This window comes from Rutilus rutilus (genome assembly GCF_951802725.1).
Source record: "Rutilus rutilus genome assembly, chromosome: 19".
Classification (NCBI taxonomy): domain Eukaryota; kingdom Metazoa; phylum Chordata; class Actinopteri; order Cypriniformes; family Leuciscidae; genus Rutilus; species Rutilus rutilus.
In genome coordinates this window covers 733245-753562 of record NC_140232.1, presented here as the reverse complement: position 1 = coordinate 753562, position 20318 = coordinate 733245, and the positions used below count along the sequence as shown (strand labels likewise).

Sequence of the window (20318 nt, the reverse complement as noted above, 5' to 3'; positions counted from 1 at the left end):
TCTTTGTGAGGACCAGTTTGAGTTTTAGACCATTGGAGTGAGAAGAGAGTAAAGTGAGGACATTTTGGCTGGTCCTCACTTTCTGAGAGCCCTATTAAACGCCTGTTTGAGGGTCAAGACTTGGTTTTAGGGATAAGGTTATAATGAGGTTAAGGGTCGGTTTAGGGTCAGGGTTCGGGTTAGGCACTTAGTTGTGATGGGTAAGGTTAGGGTAAGCGGCTAGAAAGATAGATGTACAAGAATGTGTGTGTGTGTGTGTGTGTGTGTGTGTGCGCGTGTGTGTGTGTGTGTGTGTGTGTGTGTGTGTGTGTGTGTGTGTGTGTGTGTGTGTGTGTGTGTGCTCACATTATTGAGGAGTTCGAAGGCCTCAGTCAGAGCCAGGTCCAGCATGCCTATACCTTTGGCGAAGAGCTTATCAAGACGCTGACGGAAATGCTGAGGAGAAAAACACAAAACACAACCTTACCATAAGAAACGTATGGTTGCAACCTTGTTTCAGATAAGACTTGGTCCAGCAACATTTCTAATTCATTAAAAAATAATAATTGGTTAGAAAAACATCTGGACAGACACTAAAATATATCATACTCTGGTTTTCATTTCACTTTTAATATGGGGACATTTAATATTCAACAATATTATTGATCTGCCTGCATTAACTGAGCTGGACGATGACATCACGGTTTTCTCCAGAGCGGCTATATATATATATAAATTAACTAAATTAATAACTTTTTTACAACAGAAATGAACCATCACTGAACTTACTTAATCTGGACTGTGACGCTCTTTTCTTTCGGAAACTACTTTTCTCTTGTAAAAAGCGAATTGCTAGCGACCAAATTGATGTTATGGATATCCTGCATCAACAGTAAAAGCCAATTTTATCCAGACAAGATTCAAAGTAAAAAAAATCGGGCCTCGGGCCTGGGAGGAGTTGGGTGAGGCCATGGAGATGGACTACCGGTCGGCCTCGAAGAAATTCTGGCAAATTGTCTGGCGCCTCAGGAGAGGGAAGCAGTGCCCTACCAACACCGTTTACAGTGGAGATGGGCAGCTGTTGACCTCAACTAGGGATGTCGTCGGACGGTGGAAGGAATAATTTGAGGATCTCCTCAATCCCACCGACTCGTCTTCCATTGAGGAAGCAGAGGCTAAGGGCTCGGAGGTGGACTCGTCCATCACCCAAGCCCAAGTCACCGAGGTAGTCAAGAAGCTCCTCGTTGGCAAGGCAAAGGGGGTGGATGAGATCCGCCCTGAGTACCTCAAGTCTCTGGATGTTGTGGGGATGACTTGGCTGACACGCCTCTGCAGCATCGCGTGGTGGTCGGGAACAGTGCCTTTGGGCTGGCAGACCGGGGTGGTTGTCCCTCTTTTTAAGAAGGGGGACCGGAGGGTGTGTTCCAACTACAGGGGGATCACACTTCTCAGCCTCCCCGGGAAAGTCTATGCCAGGGTACTGGAGAGGAGAATACGGCCGATAGTAGAACCTCGGATCCAGGAGGAACAGTGCGGTTTTTGTCCCAGTCGTGGAACTCTGGACCAGCTCTATACCCTCTCCAGGGTGCTAGAGGGTTCATGTGACGCTTTTATCCAAAGCGACTTACATTGCATTTCAAGGTACACATTTACATTCTTATCAGTTCTTGCTTTTCCTGGGAATTGAACCCATGACCTTGGCATTGCAAGCGCCAACGCTCTACTGTTTGAGCTACAGGATTTGGAGAAGGCATTCGACTGTGTCCCTCGCGGCGTCCTGTGGAGGGTGCTCTGGGAGTACGGGGTCCGGGGCCCTTTGCTAAGGGCTGTCCGGTCCCTGTACGACCGGAGCAGGAGCTTGGTTCACATTGCCGGCAGTAAGTCAGACTTGTTCCCGGTGCATGTTGGACTCCGGCAGGGCTGCCCTTTGTCACCGGTTCTGTTCATAATTTTTATGGACAGAATTTCTAGGTGCAGCCAGGGGCCGGAGGGTGTCAGGTTTGGCGACCACGCGATTTCGTCTCTGCTTTTTGCGGATTATGTTGTCGTGTTGGCCCCATCAGACCTTGACCTTCAACATGCACTGGGACGGTTTGCAGCCGAGTGTCAAGCGGCTGGGATGAGAATCAGCACCTCCAAATCCGAGGCCATGGTTCTCAGTCGGAAAAGGGTGGCTTGCCCACTTCAGGTTGGTGGAGAGTTCCTGCCTCAAGTGGAGGAGTTCAAGTATCTTGGGATCATTCACGAGTGAGGGAAAGATGCAGCGGGAGATCGACAGACGGATCGGTACAGCTTCTGCAGTAATGCAGTCGATGTACCGGTCTGTCGTGGTGAAGAAAGAGCTAAACTGCAAGGCGAAGCTCTCTATTTACCGGTCAATCTACGTTCCTACTCTCACCTATGGTCATGAGCTGTGGGTCATGACCGAAAGGACAAGATCCCGGATACAGGCGGTCGAAATGAGCTTTCTCCACAGGGTGGCTGGGCGATCCCTTAGAGATAGGGTGAGGAGCTCAGTCACTCGAGAGGAGCTCAGAGTAGAGCCGCTGCTCCTCCAAATCGAGAGGGGCCAGCTGAGGTGGCTCGGGCATCTGTTCTGGATGCCTCCTGGACGCCTTCCCGGAAAGGTGTTCCGGGCGCGTCCCACCGGGAGGAGACCCCGGGGAAGACCTAGGACAGAGATTATGTCTCCCGGCTGGCCTGGGAACGCCTCGGTGTCCCCCCGGAAGACCTGGAGGAAGTGTCTGGGGAGAGGGAAGTCTGGGCATCTCTGGGCATCACTTAGACTGCTGGCCCCGCGACCCGGCCCTGGATAAGTGGAAGAAGATGATGATGATGATGATGAATATTCAAAGTGCTTCTTATAGGCTCAAAGTGAACAATAAAAATGGATGTGAGTAGTTTGCCTTCCAGCCTCTAGCTGGTTCTGGTTCTCTGGTATCGAGCTAGTGTTTCCCTCTGGTCTCGGGTCATCAGTCTGCCCTATAGTTCTGACCCTGGACTCTCTCTCTCCTGCTTCTTCTGTCCTTGTACGCCCGTAAACTTGAACTGAGTTTATTATGCCTTTCCAGTCATGGGCTTCAGAAAAGCTATTTTAAGTTTATCCCATTATTGATTCCTTTTTTACCAAACCTGACACTAACAGGCAGGCCAAAAGCAATTATTTATGGTTTATATACAGGTATAGCAGAAAATGCACTTACATTTTTGTTGGTAATGTCAGCCTGAACCAATGTTCCATTCAGACACGGCTCCACATAATGCAGCTCCTCGTTGTACTGACACACACAAAACATATGCATTGTGGGTAATGTTACACAGAGGACATTTAACTTAACCCTCATCCTTCCCCACGTTTTGTAACAAATCCTTCCCTCGCGGGTCAAAATGACCCGAAGTCCTAAAATTATACTTAATTTTCTTATTTTATTTCATTTTGATAATATTTTTTCTATTTTTAATGCATTTTTTGGGGGGAGATTTTTGTTACTTTTTTATTTTATTTACCTTTAAATGACTAGATTTAATCAATAAATAATAAATAAATTAGTAATTTAAGCACATTCCTCACATTCTTTCAACTTAAATTCAAAATAACTCACAATTTCATGCATAACCCTTTTAATTCAGCTCAAAATGTCTTACACTGGGAGTCTTTGCCGACCTCTTGTGGAAAATAAATAATATAAGATGATATTTCATGACTCAGATGGCCTTATAGCTCTATATGGAGCAAATGAGCTGGTCCTAAAGTCAGTTTACTTCAGTTCAGATACACATGTAGACAATGTAGACATTTTTTGGTAAAGTTTTAGCATTTTTAGTTTGAATTTTGAGCATTTTTAGGTTTTTCTATGTGAACTGAAGCATTCCTCGCATTCCATTCATTCCTAAGGGGCTCAAATTGACCCGCGAGGGAAGGATTTGTTACTTTTTAAAACTCCTCGAATCCATTAAATCTATTTGTGTGTATTTGTGGTTCAAATGTGACAAAAGTCATGGGGTCTTGGAGTCTTGGACCCCTCTGATGAACACTCAATTCAAAAAAATGACCCGAGGGAAGGTTAATACTGATATTGTGATAAAATGCTACTACTATGATATTTGATATTGATCTAAACTCACAGCAATAATGTTGAAAAAGTCATCATCCCCGAGTGTATCCAGTATGGAGGAGACGGTCTGTCTCGCGATGGTCAGCCGTAGCCCCTTCATACTGCCACTCACATCCACCAAGATCACCACATCTTTAGGAGACGTCGCTGCCTGGATATACCTGCAAGACAGAGATGTTACGAGTGTACGATATGAGAATTATGTTGACAATCTTAAGCCGCGTTTACATTTCAGATTTGCGCAAACCTTATGCGATATTTTCTAAATGTCGATGTTATGCAACTGAAGCGCAAAAACTGTTTCCTTTGCAGTTTTGCTAAATATAATTTTTTCGAACTGCCTGTAAAACCACCTCATGCGAGCGTAAAAACCTTTTTGCGATATTTGGGAGGGTTTGCAAAATTGACGTGTTTCCATTGGACGAAGGGTAATGGAAACGTGGCTTTAGTTGGAATAAGTAAAAATTTCATTAAATGTTAAAAAAACATGAATTGACACTTTAGCAGCTTTTCCACCGTTGGGCTCAGTGGTTCTAAGAACAGTAAGGAATGGTTCCAGTTATATTTCCAGTTGAGCCTGGTATGGTACGGCATGATTACAAACCGTTCGCTGTTGGCTAACCGTGTTGAATCGTGCTGGTAGAGTGTGTAGTGACTTCACCACTCAGGATTGGTCACTTGTCTGTTGCCTGACCAGAGGTCCTTGCACACTGAGTCTGAAAATTTTGCACGTTAAAAAATAAATACGACCTCACGTTGAGTCAATCACGTCTACACACTGCCTCCGAAACTTTCATCTGTCATAAAATAATTCAGATCGGGTTCAATTTTCGGTGTTTTTCACATTCGTAAGCAAGCATTTTGAGAGGTGTTCTGACAATTCAGAGCCACCGTACAAGCCAAAATCCAGAACTGTTCAGGATCAATTGGTTCACGGAAGTTGGTGGTCTTGTTTTTAATATGTGCCTCTGACATCCTGAAGTAAACTTTGAATCTCTCGGGATAATCCCGCAGCGAACTCTCCTTCCTCTCTACGCAATCTCAGGATTGTTGGATGGACCAATATTTCCTCTTTTTCCCTTCTTTTTAAGAAGAGAGAGGACAACAAAATCATTCTCACTGCTTGAAGACTCCATTTTGTATTGTTTTGTGTTGAATTGTGTTATAATTTTTAGGATGACGAATACGAAAAACGCACACAAAAATGTTGGACTCAGTGTGCAAGGACCTTACCAGTTGCTCTGTAGCTGGCCACGCATGCTCTTTGAGCGAAGTTAATAATAAAATTATAAGAAATATCAGATCATCCTCCAAGTCCGCAACGACTGATGCATTTGTATTACATTCCAAAGAGCTCCGTTATCGAAATGAAACCATATTTGTACCGGCTGGGCCGGATCGGTAACAGTTAAGCAAAGACAACAGCTTGGCCCGAGAGTGGAAAAGCGGCTTTTGTTACAATCAATTTAAATCCATAAGTCTTTTTATGGATAAGAGGTATAAATCCTCAGCTTGATGTTAACAGGTTTCAAAAGCTGAGGGCAAAAAAATAACTTACCATTTCCGATTTCGACAGTCAAATTCTAGAACCCCATGTTCATCAGGTGTCCACTTTATACCTGTGAAGTTAGAGGATGGTCTAAATTAGCTTATTACCCTACTGATACATACGACTGCAAGGTATGCCCTTCCTCTGAGCTTACCAACTGCATTTGCCCAAAGGAGCAATAAACAAGCAGAGTAGTAGACAGAACACTGTCTCCCATAATACAAAGCTCTTGACTTTACCGTCCATGAACCAGAAGCAATATCAATCTGAATCTGAATCTACTTCTTGACTTGATTGAACTGATGAGAGTCAAATGTCAGCAAAAGGAAAACTTAATGCATTTAATTGTGTGATACTAACTGGAATGTACCTGTATAAAGATCTAGGCTGGCAAGAGAAAGTGCCGTTTATCAATGTGAGAGTAAAACACTTGAAGGTACAGTACACCCAAGAATGAACATTTTGTCATCATTTACTCAACTTAATGTTCAAAATCAATGTGATTTTCTCTCTTGTGCAAAAGAAGATATTTAAAAATAAATGTCTCAATGAAAAAAGCAATATTTTCTTTTCACATAAGAAAGTCGTACAAGTGTGACAGTAAATAAGGTTACTGCCACTTTAAGTAGAAGGAAGGGCAACGGAGCCGATGATTGGGGGACTCCTGACGAACCCCTCGTCTGTAGGAAAAGCTGCTTGGCCGGTGGAGAAAGTTCAATCCTCTCTTCAATACTTTTATCTTTATTATGCTTATTTTATGTTTATGTTTCAAAATGTCCAAAATGAAAAAAATTCATGTAATTTGCAGTTACATCAAAAAAAGTAATCTGATAAATTAATCCATGTTACTTGTAATGCATTACTTTACTCGTGGCAAACTCAAAACGCAATCCATACTAATTTGTTACTAAACTGCTGGGCTCAAACTTTCATGAAAAAAATGTTGAATGATTATAATGGGAGCATTCAATTATCCTTGTGTTCCTTGCTTGAGTGTTGTTTTCATGCTGCACATCACTTCATTTGCACAGAAGCCGAAACAGTTCTACGTCAGACAGAGACATGTCCTGCACTGCACAGTTCTGGGATGTCTGATGCCTTCTCCTTTTGATGGAAAGGAGGATTATCAATGCTGATCATCAGCTGTTATTAAAGGGGTCATATAATGGTACATGCACTTTTACAAGTAGATTGTACCACTTTGAGATTTTTTTATCTCCTTATATGTTTTCCCCGTTTCAAATCAAGCCGTTCGATTTTGTGACGTCACACGGTCGGACGCCCCTCCCACGACTGTTGATCAATGAGCTGTCATCATAGTTACATTACGTTAACCAACCATTCAGAAACGTCCTGTTTTCCAACTCCGGTTCAAACTGATACGGTTGCACAGATGTTTCCTCAGAGACTCCCGCTGCCATTCTCCAAAATATACCCTCTGTTGTCAAGGCAACACTCCACGTGTGCTGTTGTGTCAAACGCCCACAGAACAGAGGGGCGGGGGGAGCAAAGCTCATTAGCATTTAAAGACACATGCACTTAAACGGCGTGCTGAAAACAGAGCTGTTTTTGACCAGGTAAAATGAGTGTTTTCTTACAATACTAATGAGAATTTTTAATTAAAGTATATTACAAACTTTTAATTTAGACCCTAAAGAATCATATTAGCTTGTACAAAAATGGCATTATATAACCCCTTTAAGCAATTAGCACTGTCTATTAGTGTAGATTATTACTTTAACTGGCAGATATTGATCTATGAGACACTGGCACATCGCTAATAAGGACCAATTATTTCCACAGACACAAGGGAGAAAATAAAGCAGAGTACATTTAGAGTATGTAAAGGTAAATGTGATCACGCCTCTATAGCTTCCGTGTTGTTGCTCCCCAACATAACCATATTCTACACTTCTCTCCCTGTTGGCTGTCAATGAAACAGTGTCACGAAGAATCCGGTCTCTACTGAACTGAACTGATGAACCTCTACATACTAGCAGACTCCCCATGTGCAAGGGTTACTTATTTTTAATCACACTACGCATTCTAAGGTAAAAATATAAAGCACTTTCAAAGTACATATTCAAAATTCAAGCACATTTCAAATCTTGAAATCTTATCAGGTAAAATTAAGCATTTTCCAAACTCTGCATGAACCCTGCCAGCCTATGAGAAACAAACAACAACAACCTTACCTGGATACTGTCTGAAGAAACCTTTGGCGCTACCAAAGTACTGCCATATGAGAGAAGGGTCTCTATTAAAGTTGTCCACAAACACCGTATTGAGCGCCTCTGACCAGTACACCCCATTCATTATGGCTGAGTCTGCAACAGAAGTCGGAATTGTACATTTTTAACAGTGAATACAGTATTATGAAATCACAATAAATTGTGGCGTGTTGATATCTGGGAGCTGCTGTCCTGTCTTGAAGTACATTGTAAAAATAACAGCGGTTATGGAACAACATGCATGCAATGTCTCATGGAGCGGCCAAGACTGAACAGGAGATTCCTCAGAGACAGGAACAATATACATATAAAACAATTAGTTCTGGTCCTCGAATCTGATTGGACGAGAGGCCTTCCGAGAGTGCTGATATTCCACCAGTATTGCACTGAGGCTTTTCACCACTTGTATCACTCCACTTGTCTCTGTGTGTTTCCTGACTCTGTTTTGTCCGTTCTTTTGGTTCCCCTCGTCTTTACTCCCTGATTTGCACATGTGTTATCTAGTTACTCCTGTGTAAATAAGCCACGGGCTGCGTCCGAAATCACATACGTCGCTACTATATAGTAGGTGAAAAACAGTATGTGACAAGAGCAGTGTGTCTGAATTCACAGCACTCGGATGACCTATTACCTCCAAAAAAAAAAAACATATAGACACTGGTTCATGGGTTCACTGAGGTCGCCCCCTAGTGGCAAACCATTGCAATTTCAAAACTTTTCATAATGAAGCCTTGTTTACTGAAATCACGTGACTTTGGCAGTTTGATACACGCTCTGAATCATTCATCCAAAACAAATGATTTACGAAGGCTTCGAAGCTTCACGAAGCAGCACCAATCACTTCAGGTTACACTGTTGTGCCAGTAGGTGGCGGTCTTCATTAGTGACTTTCATTCAACCAATTCATTCAAAAATGCTGATTCATTCTGGAACGAAACAAGGTGTTGGAATTACTTGAACTCTGAACACCACCTTCATGGCTAAATCAATGTTAATAAGGCTAAAGCTGACTCTGCACTTCATGGGAATCAGCGCATTGGACAGTTTATTGTGTACATTTTGGAAAACTATAAAAAAGGAAACATTCTGTGATCACTTTGTCTTCTGAAGTAAGCGATCAGAATGCTTCCTCTCAATTGCATAAAAATAAAAAGTCATTGAATCTACACAAATCATGTTACATCATTTTTATTTAAAAAAAAAGCTAAATAAAACAGAAAAATGTTTGACTTTGACTTATTGTACCATGCTAACTCCGATCCCAGGGCCTCGTGGGTAACTGACCCTATCTGCAAAATCTGAAACAACAGCTCAAATTATACATCAGTATTATAAGATTACCACTGTGGAATTAGGTAAGGCAAAGAGAGCATTACAACACTAACACAACACTAACGTGGTGGACGAGCTCAAGAATGGATTTTGTTCAGTTTTAACCAAATAATCTTCAGTTCTGCAGCTTTAAAGTGCAGTACAAATAAAACTAAAACACCAATACAAATACTCTCACTCAAAATGATTAATATTCCCTAGCTGAGCAGTCCATTGATAAAAGCCCTTCATTTTTATACAATTAAGCAAGCGTCTTACCCTAGAGTGTGTTTAGCATAAGAGGAGAGAGGGATAGCTCTTCAATAAAGTGGTGCTTTATCCACAAAGTGAAGCAAATAATCCTTCAGTGTAAATGGAGCAATGCATTCTGGGTTCCATTGGGGACTCCTTATGCTTGTTATATCTTCCTTCTTCTGATGTTACATTTACAGTGAATATAGATCTTTCATTGAGAAGATTTATATTAATTATATTAGTATTTTTTATTATTAATATGTAAATTATGTGAGTGTTGAGAAGTATAAAATACTTGATGTTCAGTGTATAGTACTTGCTTACTATGATACATGTGACCAGAGCTGCCAGGTGTGGCTACTGAAGGAGCAGCCGATGGGCTGAAGGGAGCCGGTGTAGGCAGGGCCGAATCCTGAGACGGCAGGGATCGAGGAGGTGGGAATGGGAGACTGGGAATGGGAGGCTTGGTGCTGGGGTTGGGCGATGTCCCCTAAATTGGCAGTTGACGATGTTTACAGTAAAACATCGCGATGGACGATGATATCTTTTTTTAGGGGGAATAAAAAAAAGCACTTTTTATTTTACTATATCTCTTTACATAAATATTGGAATAAATACAGGACACTTGACACGAGGGACACGACCCCGGTCTCCTGGGTGAAAGTCCTGTGTTGTTTGACCCATCCACCACCCCAACAAACCGGATTTTCAGCCTTTCATAGGCCAACACTCGCTACCGTAGTCGCTCTTAATGCTACGGAATCGTGCTGACCATCACGGAGAAACCCCAGATAAACGTGTCCGTGTACACCAGGGGTCGGGAACCTTTTTTGACCAAAGAGCCATTTTTTTTATTTTTTGGTTAATGCATTTTCCAAATGATTAAAGACGTGCTTTTTTTCAATAAAATTTCAACAGTAGTAATTATTAGGTCCATAGACAACTGAAAACAAACAAATATTCAGCAAACAATAAATAAGTTGCAATATGGAATTAATTGTGCAGGGCTTTCACTGTGAGGTTACCAACTGATGCTCCTCTTCGTGTGTGTGTGAGAGAGAGAGAGAGAATGCACACAGTACTTACATCTGCTGTGTTTACGGGAATACTTGATATATTTCTGTGTTTATTTGGCCGTTTAGGCGCGCGACCGAAGACAAAGGCTGCTATGCTTGTCCGTGTTACGCTCGGAGCGCGCGCACAGCATTCAGTTCTCTTTCACGACTTATCGCGCTTTTAATATAAAGCACATCCTGCTCTTTTCTTTCTCATTCATTCATGTTTTGTTATTAATAACTTTAAACAGATTCGTCAACTGAAATCTGCGCGGATTATCAAAAATACGACACATTTATAGGACATAAAGGGTCTCTGCGGCAAGCGGGTGAAATGCAAAGCACCCGTTTCACTAAAAGGATATATTAAAGTTTATGTTTCGCTGCTGTTCTAAAATGGTTTAATTTCGCCAGCTTGACTCCCAGTGCAGGAGCTGTAGGTTAGCACAGAAACGTAAGCGGTTAGTTGATTGCTGTAGTGACTCAAACAGTTTTGTCTTTGTAAAACAGCGTATTTAGAGGGCTTTATACAGTAGAAACACATGATCACAAACAGTGGAACATTCCAGTATTGTTATATGAAATATCAGCAGTATTTGAACATTGCTTGGCCAATCAATTTAGGGGACTGGAACCAACTACTAAATAAATGTGCATATAAACTCCAACATAGTGATGCTGATCATACCTTTGTTGTACATGTTGGTGGGCACCTGGACGACACTGAGGCTGAGGTTGACGGACAGATTATTGAAGTGTTCATTGGGCTGCAGGATGAACTCTCCACCCAGCTCCACACTCTTGCCCTCTTCATCCATCTCGTTGATTAACACTGCGTTAAAGTACTCGTACTGTCAGGAGAGAGAGAGAGACACATATGACAAGGGTGAGGTCATCACACAAAAAAGACTTTGCAAAGCCGATGCAGAAATATGGCTTTTGTTGCGGCAGAGCGGCAGTACGTGAGAGCTGTGATACTCAGCTAGTCATCATTATTGACAAAATTCCTGAAAATATGGAGATATCCTTTTTTGTCAATGATCCTCTGCAGGAGGAAGATTCATTTCTTTTCTTTTTTGGCTCCTAAACTCAGGACTAGCCATTCCAGCATTGCTCTGTATTCAGACACACTGTCAAATTAATTCTAGACTAAAAACTCATTTTTATAGTCAAGCTTTCACCTAATTCATCACCTAAACACACGGTTATGCTGTTAGGCCAGAAACATAAACACCTCTCACATAATATACATCATAATTGTTATGTGAATGCCACTCTAAAAAGGTTAACCCACTCTTGGGTTATTTTTTCTACCCAATTCCTACTTTTTTTTGTGTTAGTGTTTGGGTAGTGTTTGTGTTATCCTGAGTCAGACGTAACAATCCACTGTTTGGGTAGTGTTTGTGTTACCCAGATGCTGGGTCAGATATAATAACCCAGTGGTTGAGTTTAATTTTTACTTCTAATATTTGTTAAACGAGCTTAAATGTATGCAATATGTATTCAAAACTAATATGCTATAAAATATGCTATACTGTAAAATATGATAAAAAATAAAGGAATTGCCATGCAAACCAGTGGTTGTGAGGAGTTTTTCTTAAAAAAAAAGAAGTTAATCTGTAAACATGAATTCATGTATGAAATAAAAAATAAATAAACAAAGCTACAAATTAATCAACCCAGTATGCTGGGTAAAATTAACAACCAACTTGTTCTGTCCTATATTTACTCAGCCCTTGGGTTGTTTTTAACCCAGTGTTTTTTATGCTAATATGAGTCTGTTAGTTTAAGACCGTTGGGAACATCCCGAGGATGAGCCAGAGAAGAACAGACTGACAGATCCAGCTGTGGGCCGGCCAGATGTTCCACACAAGTAGGGGTGTCACAATATATCGCACTACAAAAATGCAACATTATGTATCGTGGATAGTGACAATATGTATGGTGGATAGTTCACCCAAAATAAAAATTACTACAATATATGATGTTGAATATAATGTATAATAATGCAATAGGGGAATATTTGTGGGCCTGATAATGCCAAATGTCTGATGTTAGCAGTAAAAAGTGTCCGACATTATTTTAAATATATCTAGTCAGTGGAAGCACCAAGTCCAAACCTGTTCATTTACACCCACGATGTAAAGCCAAATTTAACATTTTAATCAACAGTTAATTTTTTGACAACTTTTCACCATATGTCTTGAAGTATCGCAATAATATCTTATCGAGTTCAGTATCGTGATGTGTATCGAATCGTGAGGGAATCGTTACACCCCTAATTTCAAGTAATCAGGGCAAAGAGTAACAATCCACCAATGAACAAGATTTGAAAATAAAAGAAGAAAACACTGAAGGCTTGCAGGGACATCTTTGAATACACCAGACCGGGTGAGAGACATGGAAATAACTGCATGGAATCCTCAAATCCTCCCAAAAACTTCTAGATTTACAGATAAGGGATGGCAAACATTTGGGGAATATGGGGACAGAATGTGCTCTCTCAGGTTACAGACAGAAGAGCTGCGAAACCTGAGAAACGCCAGCGCTATCAGAACAGCAGCATGTGCAATCTCTCGAGCAGCAGTGGAGAAAGTGCTTTAAAACACATCTAAACACACACACACACACACATCGCGATGCACACAAAATCAAGTTAAAATGCCACATTATGATAAACATTGCTGACTGTATTTGAGCACAAATAAACCCTTGCTCTGGCACACACAACCCGTTTGCCCTTCTCCACTGTCAGGTTCATATTTTTAGCACTGCAGTGTACCGGAGGAGCTATTAATAAATCATTCAGCAGTATTATATTTACAGCAGTGCTGTCATCTGCTCACTGTACTCTCTTCACAGCACTGCTGTATTGTCACAAAAAAAGACAAAAGAAGTTTACAATAAATGATCTTGTGTTATAAGATCCGATTTCAGAAATTATGACCAGAAAAGCAGAATTTCAGAATTTTTAAACTTGTATGTTAAATGTTTTTAGCCTTTGGAGGCTTTAGTAGAGAAAGTATGGTTATGAATATGTTTGAATAGTCACTAAACCGTAAAAAAAAATATTTTAAGGGCGCATGCTTGGCCATAATCAATGTAGCGTGAGCACAACACACACACACTTTGCTTCTCTCATCTACACACAGATGCAGCAGTTCTCATTTTTAGCAAACCATACATTATTACAAGGAAAAATATTACCACACGAGGGAAATCATTGTGGTGTCCATGAAGATGTGAAAAAATAGGCATAAATCTAGCTTACACATTTACCCAAATTATCATACACCTGTTTAACCGAAGCTAATCTGTGTGTGTTTCTCCATCCCCAATGTCACTTCTCTGTGTTTTACGGCCCTGACGAGAACGTCGGTCTCCTCGGCTGTGAACCGCTCCTGGCAAATCCGCCGTTATAATAGCAATCCGCCATGGAACAAGCACGCCTGCTCTTAAAGGGAATGTGAGATGATGCTCTGATTGGTTTATTTCACGTTACGCCCAAACCACACCTATGAGTAATGAAGCTCTTCAGACCAACACATTTTAGATTTGCGTGATCCGTCCACTAAGTTACTTGCGTTTCGCGTTTAATACTTGCGTTTCAGATCGTTAAAATAGGGCCCATAGCATCACTCCCATAGCATTAGTTCCACTCGTAATGAGATAACCTTGGCTGTTCACATATTACAAGCTCTGTTTACTCTTAAAGATAAAGGGGTTTTATCGGCATCTATGGCTTCATGAAGAACCTTTCCGATGCACAAAAGGTTGTTTTACAGTGGAAGCAGTTCTTCTGAGAGTAGGTCTCGGGCTGTAAGTATATACGGGTGTATAAAGTGTGTGAAGCTTGTAAAGTGACTGTGGCGCAGAGAGGAATATGCTGACAGGCTCAGGACATTGAGTCAGCAGTCTGAGAAGGACCATTCAGCAGAAACTTCACTTTAAACAGGTTAAAACTGTGCACTGGTCCTCAGAGTTTCATACATCTGAGAGGAGAGATGTTTCTGTAGTCCTGATGTCTTCACTTACTTAACCTTAACACACAATGAGAGGGAATATTTTCTTACCTGTCATCCATAACTTCATATTCTATACTGCCCTATTGCACCAGAATGAGAAAGATCACCTCAAAAATAAAATATCATTCCAAACTGTATGACTGTGAAACACAAAAGAGGATATTTTTGAAGAATGTTTTGACTTTGATTGTAAGGAGAGACATTAAACCTACTGGTTGTGTGATATTATGGGTGGTTACACTTTTTTTCTGATAGTATATTTACAAGTACATGTCAACTAGCAGTCATTAGAATATTAATTATTATAAATTATAAATCCCTCTTTTAAATTCCTTCCTAAATCCACTTCTAAAATGCCTTAAAGGGATAGTTCATCTAACAATGAAAGTTCTGGGATTTATAATGTACCACATACACAGCCTCGATTTTCTTGGGCGTTATAAATGTCATCCGGCAGAAGAGATGCTGGCAGAGAGCAGATTATGTGCTGAATTTCCACTGGTGTGTTTAATCTGAGTTATTTGGTGGAGACCAGAGACTCTGTTGATGTACACACATTTTAACAGCCTCAATTATATTTTGACACAACTAACATTTAATAGCACATAAGGTTTTACTCGATAGGGCTGCCAGCTTCAGCAGAGGAAAGTAAAGGACATCTTTTTCCCCATTTCCATACCACACATATTTAATTTCAGATTGAAATAAAGGCAAGCTCACACTACAGAACTATGAGACATGAATTGCAATAAAGCTCACACTACACAACTAAAAAAAGATCAGAAAAACAAAGAAAACTATGAAGAAATGCACCCGGCCTGGCTGTTGATGTTTGTTCAGCAAAAACTCATGGTAAATCAAATATATCATAACGTTAAGTATAGAGCAAAGACCACTTATTTACATTTTAAAAATATGTTAGTTTATTAGTATAAAGCAATTATGATCAAATTGTTGCCTTGCAGTCATGTAGATTAAGGTGCATGATGTCATTAGATGTTTCATCGCTCACACTACAAGATCACGTGGCGATAATATCAAACAAGTTTAAACATATCGAGACGGACTCAGATCACGCCTCTGACTTGCTCATATCTGACCAGCATCAGTGAACGCAACGATTTGGCAGCGATCCGGGTTTTTTTTATTACGGACCTTGTAAATCTGTCTGAGCAAAATCCTGCCAAAAGACTTGTAGCGTAAGCCTGCCTTAAACATTTGCCAGCGGGGGATAACTTACCATATTGTAAACAAAAACGCCTGAAGCTATGCATGTGTATTAAAATATTGTGCATGTTTATTAAAAGAAAGTGTTAGGATGATTTGATGAAAGTGGATTTAATTTTGACTCACTGGTATACAATGTCATTGCATCTGTAGTCAAAATTAATACATTTTGATGTCACACACCATTACATGCATATCAATTCTTTCTTTATCCTTCCCACTCTCTGGCGTATGTCCTTAGACCTTCAGTTCTGTTGAGGCGAGCCAGTCCAGCGTCCTATGATCAAGGTCAATTAGACCACGTTCGCCGTTCAGGGGCCGATATATGGGGCAGCTAGTATCAGCGCATCAGTATCGGCGTATCAGCGCGGCACAGGAGGTTGTCTTTGCCTTGACCATGTCCAGTTGTGGTCTAAATGGCAGTGTTCTGTCAAGCTTCATTCCAATGTGGGGAAGGGCTGGTGCTGTAGCCGGGCAGTCTAAAATGTGCAGTTTTACTGTATTGGGGGGGATTTTGGCAGGACCTGGAACACACTGCCGTATAGCCGATCCAGAGCACATTTTAGAGTGGCCTTTTATTGTGGCCAGCCTAAGGCACACCTGTGCAATAATCATGCTGTCTAATCAGCATCTTGATATGCCACACCTGTGAGGTGGATAGATTATCTCGGCAAAGGAGAAGTGCTCACTAACACATATTAAGACAGATTTGTGAACAATATTTGAGAGAAATAGGCCTTTTGTGTACATAGAAAAAGTCTTAGATCTTTGAGTTCAGCTCATGAAAAATGGGGGCAAAAACAAAAGTGTTGCGTTTAGCATTTTGTTCAGTGTATGTTGGTCTTGGCAATGGACAGTCCTTCGACGTTGAGCTGAAGTAGCGTTAAAGCTAGCGCTGCGGTCTGCGGACGTTGTTAAGACATTAGTTTCGCTTAGGAGCATGCAACCTTGCAACTACTCCTCGCACCTAGTAGGGGAGGCCACGTAGAGGCTGTCTTCTTCTCCCCCCTTGTATCCTTCCCTGATTCTTGTCCAAAACTTATACTACAGTGGCCTTTTTTTTTCAATGTCATTCGTATACAAAATTATTAAAATGTAATAGCCTATATTTAATGAAGCGTTCTCATATTTTTTAGTGCAAAATAAAAAAAAACGGTTCTCCTGCTGATTAAACAGATGGCAATTCTATTCCCTATATAGGACAATATTGCTTAATGTACAATTACTATGGCAACCTTAGTTTATTCCCCCAAAGAAATGAGCAATACTTGATACATCAATTTAAAATGATGTCTACTCAAATAATATGTTGACAGTCAAATAAGGTCCTAAAAAAGCCCTTGTCATGTTGGTGGCAATGTTTAGATGGTAAAGTATAGTTTAAGCAGGCTGAAACATACTCTAGTCAAGAACAAAATTCTTATAGGAGTAAAATAAGGCCAAATGTTTTTGAAACAAAAAGGCTTGTTGAACTGTACTGATTTTTTTTTAAAATGCATTGCATTTTAATTTATTGTATTTGTCGGGCTTGCATTTTTATGGGCTGAAATTCAACATGGTTGTATATTTAAGCTGTTAATGCAATGCATTTTTTTTTTTTTTTTTTTCATTTAGTGCAATTCAACAGGCTTTTTTGTTTCAAAAACATTTGGCATTATTTACTTCCATTAATCTGGGGGTCTTGGCACAGAAAAAAAAAAGTGTTTCTGTATTGGATATCATTTTCTTGTTTTGTTTAATACAAGTTTATGCTGCTAAAGATCCGCATCTTCATCACAACATTACAGTCACAGCCTCAATACTGAACATCCAAATCAATCCAAATTAGGCTCATTATATATTGCACTTCATTCACAACAATTGCCTGGTTCGGAATCACACTATTTCTAAAACCAAGCGGAGATGTGGTGTATTTAATGTGCTTTAAGACAAAGCATGTGTAGATTCATAAGTCGACTCCATTGCTGAGTATTTTCTCCTTAAAACTGCAGTGAACCAAAGACAGTCTCAAACACACGCTTTGAAATCGCTGGTGTTTCTGACGTCACAAACTACCTTGTAACCAATCAGATCAACGTGTGATCGTCAACCAGTGGATCTCTGAGCTGAGTGAGTGAGTGGAGGCGGGGCTCATTTGCATATTCATAGAACCACGCATACTAAATGAGGCAAGGGTGTCGAGTTACATTCAAGGTATTTTAAGGCATGAAGACATTTTTTTCAAGTAAAAAAGTCATTTTGGTGATCAAGGATGAGTTTTAAGGGATAAAACTATTGACTTTAATATCAGCTCCCAACAGACATTCTACTGACAAGAAGTAACTCATTCTTAAGTTATTCTACTTAACTTATTCTACTGACCTGAACAGTCTACTAATACTCCGCTAATACCCTTAAGAGATCAGATGACATGTATGGGCATGTTTGCAGCTTTGCCCGATCTACATAATTCCTTTAGTGCATGGGGTGATGGATGCAGAATCAGTTAGTGAATCTGCCCTGTCCTCTACTTTCCTCGGGCAGTAAAATCTATTAAGTGTCAGTTGTGTCGGTATATTTCTGAGGGAGTTACAGATGCTGGAGTATCTGAAGCTCAACACAGTCTCTAGTCTCCACCTGCCAACACAAGTTACGCAGATTAAACCCAGCGGTGGAGATTCAGCACATAATCTGCTCTCTTTCTCACATCTCTGCTGTCGTGTGACATTTACTACGCCCAGGAAAATCTCCTCTCTGTAAGTGTGCAGAATTAAGCCTGAGAAAATCCCCAGCAAGAGGAACGATTTACTCAGAAAACTCTCTAGCATAAATACGTATGGATGAGGAGAAAAAAGAAAAAGGGAACCAGATTTTAACATCTTCTGAGTGGCATTTGCCAGTGCAAAACTTACCACAATGTTTAGGAGTTGTAGGTGGTTGTTAGTGCATTTCTATGGCATTGTGGTTGGTTTCTTCAGTAGGACATTTCTAGAGTATTCCAGTGAAAAGAGTCCTCACTCTTAAAAGTAACACAATGCAAGTGAAACTGTGACAGTCGAGTGCATGAAGTGTCCAACGTTCAAAACTGTTTCACTGGTTAATTAAGTGCATCAACCGGGTATTTTAAGTGCACTTTTTCTTTTTATTGCTTTTAATTTGCTTTTTTCCCCCATCACATATTTTAGTTATCATCATAAATTATCATAGAGTATCATTAAGAGAAAGCTTAAACACTCAAAGTTCATCCTGTGAAAAAGCATTTTGAAATTGGACATTGCATTACCATGGAAACGGTACTTTAAAACCTTTTAACTTGATATCAAATTCAAATTTGGAACACAACTTGGTTAGATATTTGGCTTTGATTTTCTAGAGTCCAAATTATTTTGTTAAAAAATGTTAACAGTGTTAATAGTTAACAGGTTAAATGATTTAAAGGGATTTAAGAGAATGAAAAAGAATTATAAAACAAAAACATTTATTGTGAAAAAAATTATTTTTTATGTAAAAAATGTCTCGTCACATTCAAAATTCAGTTTTTTAGCAAACATCAAAATGGTTTACAAATTATTCACTATGGTAAAAGTGTTTTGAGGTCATAACATAGTATTGTGCAAGGAATCACATTTATTAATTAATAATCTGAGGCTCTTATGATAAATTGTTTGTCATTCGTCAGTCCCTTTGGATAAAGGCATCTGTTAAAGTCCCCCTGTAGTCAATAATTGTATCCCTTAAAACTCATCTTTGATCACCAAAATGACATTTAAACGTTTTTTCCTTCATGTCTTAAAATATCTTGACTGTAACTCGACACCCTTGCCTCATTTAGTATATGCGGTTCTATGAATATGCAAATGAGCCCCGCCTCCACTCACTCACTCAGCTCAGAGATCCACTGGTTGACGATCACACGTTGATCTGATTGGTTACAAGGTAGTTTGTGACGTCAGAAACACCAGCGATTTCAAAGCGTGTGTTTGAGACTGTCTTTGGTTCACTGCAGTTTTAAGGAGGAAATACTCAGCAATGGTGTCGACTTATGAACTTACACATGGTTTGTCTTAAAGCAGATTAAAAACACCACATAGACACATAAACTACATTAAAAGCTGGATTTTCACCACAAGGGGACTTTAAATTAATAAATGTAAATATGCGCATAAATTATTTTGACAGAACAAAAAGTGGAAAAACAAGATGTGGAGGAAGCTGCCGGTCAGCTCACTGGATAACTTATAGTTCTGTCTGTGAAATCACGTGCGTATAATCAGCTCTCTGCTGTATGTCATTTTCCTGCATGGTTATTTCCATGAGGATTGGCAGCGTCAGACAGCGAGAGCGCTGGAACAGATTATGAAGCTGAGGAGTGCTCTGCTATGAGCAGATAAGAAAACACTCGCTGCCAGCAGAAACCCAACAAACAGCCAAAACCAGGAGAGACCGTCTCTGAGGAGGATTCACACTTCAGCGGCCTTCAGCCTTTATTTATTTATTTCTTGCTTCTAATGTTTGACTTCACCATATCATCGCTACAGGCTAAATTCAATGTAAAGCAGCACCACTGGGTTCATATTCACGGTGAATAAACC

At 40.3% G+C, this 20318-nt stretch overlaps 1 protein-coding gene across 1 annotated transcript in view; it reads right to left on the bottom strand.

Moving 5' to 3' along the window:
* Positions 1-20318, bottom strand: part of cacna2d3a (calcium channel, voltage-dependent, alpha 2/delta subunit 3a) — a 122867-nt gene that overhangs the window by 77554 nt on the left and 24995 nt on the right. The window contains exons 5-10 of the mRNA XM_084389743.1: positions 11184-11346; positions 7839-7970; positions 5653-5713; positions 4105-4255; positions 3183-3257; positions 346-435 (exon numbers count right to left, since the gene is read on the bottom strand). Of these exons, the coding sequence (XP_084245869.1) occupies positions 346-435; positions 3183-3257; positions 4105-4255; positions 5653-5713; positions 7839-7970; positions 11184-11346 (672 nt within the window). The remainder of the gene's footprint in view (positions 1-345; positions 436-3182; positions 3258-4104; positions 4256-5652; positions 5714-7838; positions 7971-11183; positions 11347-20318) is intronic.